Here is a 10,000-nt window from a genome sequence, read left to right on the forward strand (position 1 = left end):
GCACACTCTTGGGGTCATGGGCTCTTGCTACAATGCTACGAGCTGCTCACAGAGGATCCATCACCATTGAACTGTTATCACACTTTCACTGGAATTGATGACGATACAATCATATACATGACAATTCCTACACTCATCTGAAAAAGACATCGTAAAGTTTCCATGTCTTGCACATCTATACCTAAGCATTCGAAGGGAATAGAAGCGGAATGCTGTGAAACGCGTGATTTTCAGTGTGATTTTACTTTCGGTAATTTCGGTTGAGAAACCAGGAACCTAAATTTGGATTACACCTGGAAGACACTGGAGTACGCACTGTCTGTGAATGTCACGCTAGGCACCTAATTCTACGTTACACCTGGAACCTGGCAGGTCCTTGAAACCGAACATTTACTACACGTAAAATGACCTGTTACACAGTACATGCCTAATGTAAGCAGCAAACAAGCCTTGATTGTCATTGTTGTTCTGGTTTATGTATATATTAGTACACCAAATCAGTACGCGAAGCCTTGACATATTTTTGACAAAGCTGGTCTAACAACATAGTATTTTGTGTGCTGTGTGTGTGTTGTGTGTGTGTGTGTGTGTGTGTGTGTGTGTGTGTGTGTGTGTGTGTGTGTGTGTGTGTGTGTGTGTGTGTGTGTGTGTGTGTGTGTCTGCATGCGTGCATGTACGTGCTGTACAGGCCAGCTCCTGGGGCAGAGGCTCAAGTTCTGAAACCATTCAGTCTGAGCAAATGTCGGTAAGGTCGACATCACCCACTGTGTCCTTTTCTCCTTCACTCTCTCCTTCACTCTCTCCTTCACACTCTCCTTCACTCTCTCCTGCATTCTCTCCTTCTCTCTCTCTCCGTCACTCTCTCTTTCTCTCCCTCCTTCTCGCTCTCCTTCATTCTCTCCTTCAGTCTCTCCTTCAATCTCTCCTTCAGTCCCACTTTCATCCTCTGTTTTGTTTGCCACTCAGCACGCACACTGAGCTGCAACGTCATGCACAGCTGTTCTCCTGACAGGCACACGGTTTGCGGAGTTCAGACAAACATTCCATTGCAGGCAGAATGGAAGTACCAGTAAAACCAGAGAGAAAAGACATGCAGCACACGCGGCCAAGGTAGATCACGGAAGAATCACATTGCACGTGCGCACGCACACGGGATACAGAGAAAAGTCTGCAATCTCAACAGTGTCTACGGTGTCCTAGTAACGACATGAATGCAGCCTACAACACTCTCCATCTCTCCTTCCCTTCCTCTGCCCCCCCCCCCCTGCTTTCTCTCTGCCCCTCGCACCCTCCCTGCCTCACTTTCTCCCTCACTTCCATCATCAGTCTCTCGCCTTGATTACCAGCTTGGTCTCGGCAAGACTCCAGCTTTGACAGTAACTGAATGATCGGCCAGCTCCTACCTCACAACCAGATAGCCAGAACACATGTCGGTAAGGTCTGTACAGGGTTCTTTCCCCTCCCTTCCCTCTATCTCCGTCCTTCCCTGCAGGTTCCTCACTCCCTCTCTCACCCCCTCCCCTTCCCCACCCTCAGTCTCTCGGACGTGACTACTGGCTTGGATCCACCTCTCACTCAGCTGGACAACACTCCCTTGACCACACGTAGTGTGTGTTGATGTTGATGTGTGTGTGTGTTGATGTTGATGTGTGTGTGTGTGTGTGTGTGTGTGTGTGCATGCATGTGTGGATGTATGTGTGTGTGCGTGCGCGCGCGCCTGCATGTGTGTGCGTGCGCGCGCGTGCATGTGCGTCTTTGTGCGTCTGCGTGTGTGGGCGCACGCTCGTGCGTGTGGATGCTTGCGTTTCTTTCTACACGTTTTCCATGCCAGGGTGCATCGATTTTGACGGCTCCCCGCAGTGCGCCATTTTCTACTATACAAGGAGGTCGCGTCAGTGACATTGCCGCGCTCATGGTGAGTAACTGGCACCATATCCACACCCCTTCAGGGGCCATCCGGCATTATCGATAATCTTCACGAAACAGAAAAGTGTAGTTATGACCCTGTCAATGTACAGTAGTATATTGGTGAGCCTAATTATTTGGCGCGCATATATGGCCCGGCTATGCTCACCAAAAAGGGATGTAAGGGGTCGTCCGTAATTATCGAAAAATTAAAAAATCCGTCCTCGTGCAAAATTGTCTCTGACCCCCCCCCCCCCACCCCCCCCCCCATTTTTCCCATTAATTTTTTGATTTTTACCCATGCCCAGCTCGAAAATAAGAACTCCTGAGTCCTGACCCCATGTTCACTGATTGCACCTACATGTACATGTACATGTATGTCAAGTACTAGTAGCTAAGTAAAGTGAGTAGGTTTACCGACGGCCATGCACGTCCTACAACTACAAAAGAGTCATGTACCGGCATATCATACTGGTGTTTGCGATCCTACACTACGTCTACAGTGCACTACATGTCAGTGCAACAAGTGTATGGAAGTCACCGACGAAAAAAAAAAAAAAGAGTACAAAAAATCAAAAAATTAAATTCCGCCAGCGCTCTTGACCACCCACCCCCTTTCTGCCTGAGGACGGATTTTTTAATTTTTCGAAAAATACGGACGACCCCTAATTAGAAATTTTTTTTTTGGACTACTACAACACCAAGTACTACGCCTTGCAAACGAGGACGACTGCAGGAAGTGCGACGAAATCCAACCGGGCAACGTCTCGCTGCCGCTTGGTTGACGGAAGCCGCGTCGGATGTTGACCCAGCTGGTGGAGTCAGCAGGGAGGGTCAGCCCGCCGCTCGCCATGCTGCGGCGCTTGTGGGCATGCTGTGGCCTGTTGAGTGCGTCCAGGGCAGAGGTCCCCGTAGCCAGCAGGGCTACGGAAAGAAACTGTCGGTGACTCGGAAAAAGCGATGTAAGCCAGGAGTCGAAATGTCCAAAACATCTTTCAAGAGCAGCGGCAAAGGAAGGGGTTTTCCCACCATCTACGTACTACAGTACAACCTGTAACTAAAGACCGCCGTGACTAGCGACCAGCCTGGTACTACAGTAAAACCTGTAACTACAGACCGCCGTGACTAGCGACCAGCCTGCTACTACAGTAAAACCTGTAACTAAAGACCACCGTGACTAGCGACCAGCCTGGTACTACAGACCACTTCGCCAGGCACGGACGCTCTCACATTCATATATATGGTTGTGCGGGGGTGCATACCTCTAACTAAGGACCACCTGCCACTAAAGACCGCTTTCTCTGGCCCCGAGGGGTGGCCTTTAGTCACAGGTTTACTGTATACTGGTCATTGGAGGTACAGTGAAACATGTCTAAGACAACCGCTCATGGGACCTTCAAAAGGTGGTCTCTGTTACCAGGTGGTCTCCTTATCCAGGTTCATTTGACTGGAAATGGCATCCCCTGGTCCTGGTTTCAGTGGTCTTCTAGGACAGGTGCTCGTCTTATCCGAGTGGTCGCTACCTTGACAGGTTTTACTGTACGTGCACATTCGCAAGTTGAAATACAGGTGCGGCTTTGGCCACACCTGGTGCACCGGTTCTGACGCCCCAGCTCTCACTTGGGAACTGCTCTGTGTTGTGTGCAGTGTTGGTCTACTCGCGTACCATCCGACTTAATTATGTATGCTTGTGTTTGGGATGTGTGTACGTGTGTACCTGTGTGTGTGTGTGTGTGTGTGTTTGTGTGTGTTTGCGTACATGCTTGTGCATGTGTGTGTGCGTGTGCGTGTGTTTGTGCGCATTTTTGGTTGTGTGTTTGCGTGAGCGTGCACGCTCACGTGTCTGCTTGTGTGCGCACATGAGTGTCTGTGCGTGTGTGCGTTTGTGTGTGTTTGCTCCCCCCCCCCCCCCACACACACACACCTTCGTAGCCTGTACCAGAGCCCCAGGCAGACGGCACTCGGGAACCCATGCCTCTACCTCGCAACCCGGTGGTGGAGAAACGGGAGCCCATGCCGCTACCGCAGGGAGCCGAGAGCATGAAGAGCGTGCCGCAATCCAGCTACGCGCGCCTCCACACACACCACGGACGTAGCATTCGCGGTGGAGAGCGCAAGAGAGCGTTCTCAAATCGTCCCAGCTCCGTTCGCAGTGCTTCACAGGTAATTTAATAATAATGATAATAATAATAATAATATTCGCGGGATCCGCGTCGGCATCGCTTGAATGTTCAGAAACACACAAACTAGCCTTCGCATCCGCAGGCCACCACTATGCCTGTTAACCTTAGTGGCGAATGCAGACCTCACAAGGGAGTCAGGGGAGAGGAGGTTAGTCTCTCAACCAATCGGGCGTGTAACGGCCCATAACCCTGTAAACTGCATCCTTGTTATTCTCACTCCGAGCTGTGAGTACCCAGTTGACCGTGGGTGTCGGCGCAGTTCAACACGCGTAAAAAGTCTTTTTACACGCTCCCTGCTACCAGCGCGGGTCTTGAACTCGGGACCTCATGATTCGCAGGCAGGCCTGCAAACCAATCGGCCATATGCGTTGGTATATTTGGTTGGTTGGTATATTTTATTTTACTTCGCCAGAATGAACAGGCATTGCTGCCTTCTTGCCTGGGTGAGTGGATTGTCCAAGCTCTCACATAATTTCTTACTATGGTCACAGCCGTATATTACACTGATGATAGGCCAGGGCTGAACATTTGGTGTACATGTGTAGTAGGTGTATTAATGCTACGACCTGTACATACGCACTATTCGTATTTCCCGCTCGTTCCCCTTGGCAATGAGACTCACATATAGAAGAGCGCATGCTCCAGTGGGTCTCCAGTTCTGTTCTGTTCTGTTCTGTTCCAGTCTAGTCTTGAGTGGTCGTTGTCCTGTTACTGTAAAAATGGCCTCGGATGGAGCGCCAAGGATAAGTTTATAGTAAAGAAAATTCTTGATCCTTTTTTCTTCACTACCTGTACTGTAGTTCAAATTTTAAACTTGAATTTGAATCGTAGTAAAGAGACCGTTTTGGAGTTTGGAGTTGAGAAGTGAAGTTTCCTAAATGATCACAGTTCCCAGGCAACACACAAAAATTATGGCGTGATCGGAGCAAAGTGGTGGTGAGGCGTGTTGCCCTCAGCCGACCTGAGGTCTCGGCGTCATGGGGACATCAAACGCACTAATAAGAACGAGAAGCGACAGGTTAGGCGATCTCTGGTTAAATTCTCGCAGTTGCGTTTGAAGTAAGTGGCCACCTTCCCACAAACTGCATAGGGTAAAGTACTCTGATTTCAGAAATTTTCGGTGCTCAATATTTTCGGTATGAGGGCAAAGGGCCAGGTTAGGTAAACAGAAATTTTAGGTACAGAGAAGCAGTTCCCTATTGGATTATGTGTGTTAGTGTTTGTTCGGTGTATTGAAATTTTACGTATGAAGCAGACGCACCGAAAGTACCGAAAATAAAAGTACACCGAAAATTTGTGAAATTACAGTATTATCCTTATACTCAGCGTGCACTTGAAACACTTCTATTCTCGAACGGGCTCTCAGCTGAACAACTTGAATATAAGAAATGCCAATAGTTTGCCCATTGGGCATCGCCAGGGCATTGAGCATTCTTTGGGAACACATCCAGCATGCTTTATAATTTATAGTTTTCTTCCCTGTAGCAACGGTCACGTTCTTCCAAGTTATAACGCCGCTATACATGCACATTCGCCTGGTACTGTTGATCGCAATTCTTTTAAACAGTTGACGGGGAGATACAGTAATACCTCGCTTTTAACCGCACACATCCGTTTTCCACAAAAATATCCGGATAGGCGAGGGAACCGGATAATCGAACACACATACTGCATGTACGCATGACGTATGCCGTAAATCGGTAACCAATGATTTTCTTCCGGATGGCGAGGGATCCGGATAAGCGAGGACCGGATAAGCGAGGTCTGACTGTAATAGTTTTAAGGAAGATATGGGATTCTCGGCCTTTGACCACTTTGTGATGGGTCTGATCTACTCACCTCCCACACCGATTTAGGAGCTGCATCTGCGCCTTGCTCCATATAGGGTGGTGGTGTTCCTACGGATGCGGAAAACTCGGCCTACGGCCGAGTCTCACGCGAACCGTGATTTTTGTTTTCAAAGCTATGAAAGTGATCCGCTGTGCACTCACTCATGACTGGGAACACATGGAGGCAAGCCGTTTGGGGTACCGCTTTGAATGTCGGCAGTGTGAGAGCCGCTATGTTGGTCGAACTCTTCAGCAAATGAGCGCATGTATGAAGCAAATGAGCTGCTTCAGGCGATGTCTGATTCGTCAAAATGAATGAGGCTGAGGCGCGGCAGGTTCCAGAAGCAGCCACTTGAGACGTAGCCAACCTGTGTGTACGTGACTCATGTGTGTTTGCTTCTGTGCCCGGCAGTCAAGCTGGCATGGCAAAAGATCAACTTCCGACGGTGCGGATGCGGAATACATTCCGGTACGTTTATGGTACCAGTCAGGTCTCTCCTGGTCTCTGTCTCTGTCTCTCTCTCTCTCTCTCTCTCTCTCTCTCTCTCTCTCTCTCTCTCTCTCTCTCTCTCTCTCTCTCTCTCTCTCTCTCTCTCTCTCTCTCTCTCTCTCTCTCTCTCTCTCTTTCTCTATCTCTCTCTCTCTCTCTCTCTCTCTCTCTCTCTCTCTCTCTCTCTCTCTCTCTATCTCTCTCTCTCTCTCTCTCTCTCTCTCTCTCTCTCTCTCTCTCTCTCTCTCTCTCTCTCTCTCTCTCTCTCTCTCTCTCTCTCTCTCTCTTTCTTTCTCTCTCTCTCTCTCTCTTTCTCTCTCTCTCTTTCTCTCTACATTGTGTTTTTGTAGTATGGTGCCTGGTTAGGGGAGGGCTGGACGTAGCATGTCTGTATATACAACTGTTCAGTGCGATAGTACCCATCTTGGTAGCTTCAATCTAGTTCTTTGTTTGCATTTACTCATGCACGCGTGTGTGTGCGCACATGTATGTGTGTGTGACCGTGTGTGTGTGTATCTGTGTGTGTCTGTGTGTATGTGTGTCCGTGTGTGTCTGTGTGTCCGTGTGTGTCTGTTTGTCTGTCTGCATGTGTGTGTGTGTGTGTGTCTGTGTGTGTGTGTGTGTGTGTGCGTGCGTGCGTGCGTGTCTGTGCGTGCATGCGTGTCTGTGTTTCGAATGCAGGGTGTGTCCCTAATGTCGGATCTATCATTCAGCCGGCAGTCTGTGTTTTCTGAAGTAAGGCACTGCAGTGTGTGGTGGGGTGCAGTGGAACAGGTGTTTGTACTTGTGCGGATTCAGGCGCGTAGCTGGTCCCCCTTTTAGGGGAGGGGGGGGGGGGTAGGGAGGTGCATGGGCGTTTCACTAAAATGTTCTTGAGGGGTATGTTGTATTTGAAGTTCGAATATCATACGAGTAGGCTCGCTGATGCATGTGTTACCCCTATGCGGCAGACCTACAGCCCGTTGCTCGTGTCCTGTCCCTTGGGGACAGGTTATCTGATGTGGACCCAGTTGGCCACAACCCCAATCTACGAACCGTGCCTGCGGGGACCAGGCCCTGCCGGATATGCATGTTGAGCGCGTTCATTAGTCGCTCCACCTTAGTGGTTAGTCGTTCCACCATCCTTGCTAAGTTGGAAACTTCGCTACGAGTGGGTGGCTTGGGTTCTACAGCTGCCGGGACAAGCTGTACCCTGTCTACGTCATACGTCTGTACCAGACGGCTTGCTCTGTCGAGCTCATCGCGCTCCCGTACCCTCTCTAGGTGGGTAGCCATTTCGACAGGCGCCTGGGCCGTATGCAGTGCATTTTCGTGCAACCGTATACGCAACCTTTCTGGGGTTACGGCATCTAGGAACTGATCACGTACCAGTTCGTCCTGCAAAGCAGGTTGCATGGTTGGGAAAGCCCAGCCTACCAACTTGTGCAGCTCGTCACGCAAGGTGCCGAAGTCCTCATTCGCACACCGCCTGCGGGTGCGAAATTGTGCTTTATACTGGCGAGCTGTGAAGCTTCTTAGTGCTGACCCGAAGGTGGAAGGATTTCCTATTCCCCCCCCCCCCCCCCCCCATCGGTCTCTTTTTATCCTTGGGCTGCTGACGTGTCAGCGGCATTCCGCATTCGGCATTGCAGGTGTGCCTGTGCATAGTCTGCGCACGCAATCTAAATGGGTACAGCACTGACGGTTGCCAGTCAGTAGTACACCGCGCAATGTTGTGTTGTCCTCGTTCTCCGTGCGTGCCTCCGCATATTCTGTAGCATTGCTGCGCATGCCAGTGCCACAACAGTCACAGCAGCAGCGACGGCCATGGCTTCGTCATCATCATCCATGGTTAGGCTTGCATCGGGCTCGGACCGACAGCTAACTTACTTCGAGTTTATTATACTTTAATCGAAACTACGTGTGTGAGTTAGGAAGTCTGAGGAAAAAGTTGAACGGTTTCGGCTGGGATGACGACTACACCATTACATAGCTAGCTCACTCAGTGGTTAGAGCATCTGTGGCCTCAAGCGAGGGTCCCTGGTTCGAGTCCTGGTGGTGACAGTCAATTTGTTCTTCAGCCGGATTTGCGTCTTCCCTCAAACCAGCAAAACTATTCTTCTCTCTCTTGCCAGTCTACTTCGCCTGGACCGCAGAAATATTCCATAAAGGTATCCCTGACTTTCTTCGCTGCCAGGGTTCAGTTATGTTCTCTTGTACCTAGTTCACCAATGCCACTGCATGGAGGCAGGCTCCTCCAGGTTCCCTCTTCCATGATGCCATTTGATTCGCTGTCCACAGTGAAGTTGGTCTGCTTGTGATGCCTGAGGAAATTGTGCAATGCACATGTAGCGAGAACAATTGATGTCGCCTTCTCGGGGTTGACAGCAATAAGTATTGGCTTCTCGTAGACTCGAAATGTTGCTGCCAATATGCCGAAGGCGTTGTCCACAACTCGCCGAGCGCGCGACAGGCGATAATTGAATATGCGCTGGTCGTGACTAACACGTCGTCCCGGAAATGGTTTCAGCATATTTTCATTTAGCGAAAACGCATCATCGGCAACGAAAAGATAAGGAGATCGTACATCTTCCGGCATCGACTTGATCGGACTTGGCTCAGGTAGCCGAAGAGAACCATCCACCAATGCTCGTCCCAGGGAGCAGTTCTTGAATACTCCACCGTCACTAACGCGACCATTGCATCCAACGTCAACATACGTAAATTGATAATTTGCATCGACTGCAGCCATCAATACAATGCTCTCCGACCCTTTGTAGTTATGATAATAACTTCCAGCATGATGAGGCTTCTTCAGTACTACATGTTTTCCATCAATGGCGCCAACACAATGTGGAAAATTCCACACTCTTGAATTCGTCTGAGATCGCCTTCCACTCCTCTGGGCAAGTGGGCATCCGCAGGTACTTTGCTTTCAAAACATTGAAAATGGCCTCACAAACTTCTGGAATGAAATCAGAGATTGTGCTGACACCTAAGCGGAACTGAAACGATAAACTCCGAAACGACTTTCCAGTTGCCAGGTACCGAATAGTCACGGCCAGCTTCAATGCTGGTGACAGTGGCTCTCGCAGACGGGTAGGTCGGCGCTCAATAAGTGGCGTGACCAGTGCAACCAGCTGGTCGAAATGTCCTGGATCCAGTCGCAGGTCCCTCTTCCAGGAAGGAGGGTCTTGTTCCAGAAGCTGTGGCATTAACGCCGCGAATGCACCACGAGTCAGCCTGTCCAGAATCTATGGCTTCACCCACACGGACCGCACAGTCGGTAGAGCATGAGACTCTTAATCTCAGGGTCGTGGGCTTGAGCCCCACGTTGGGCACCAATTGTCGTCGTTTTTTTATGTCCCGTCGATAGCCCTTTGGATTAATCTCTCTCACATCCCATGTACACAGCACTCAGAGGACTGATTATTGCTGTTACTCCGAAGAGAGTCTCAGAAAGAAGGCAAACACAGAACAACAAGAATGCATCCAAATGCAGGCATGCGCAACCTGTGCAAACTACAACGAAAGTCAACGTCCGACCAGGGACAAACAAATCACTCTCATCAAACTAATCAACAAATCGAACTAATAAGGAAATCGAACTAATA

The 10,000-nt window shown here is 49.7% G+C and overlaps 1 protein-coding gene across 1 annotated transcript in view; it reads left to right on the forward strand.

The window, feature by feature from the left end:
* Nucleotides 1-10,000, forward strand: part of LOC135830101 (uncharacterized) — a gene marked incomplete in the record, with an annotated part of 94,132 nt that overhangs the window by 20,658 nt on the left and 63,474 nt on the right. The window contains 5 exon segments of the mRNA XM_065342490.1: nucleotides 689-745; nucleotides 1,832-1,915; nucleotides 3,838-4,068; nucleotides 6,330-6,386; nucleotides 7,089-7,142. Of these exon segments, the coding sequence (XP_065198562.1) occupies nucleotides 689-745; nucleotides 1,832-1,915; nucleotides 3,838-4,068; nucleotides 6,330-6,386; nucleotides 7,089-7,142 (483 nt within the window).

The sequence above is a fragment of the Sycon ciliatum genome, chromosome 13, assembly GCF_964019385.1.
Source record: "Sycon ciliatum chromosome 13, ocSycCili1.1, whole genome shotgun sequence".
In the NCBI taxonomy this organism is placed as follows: Eukaryota; Metazoa; Porifera; class Calcarea; order Leucosolenida; family Sycettidae; genus Sycon; species Sycon ciliatum.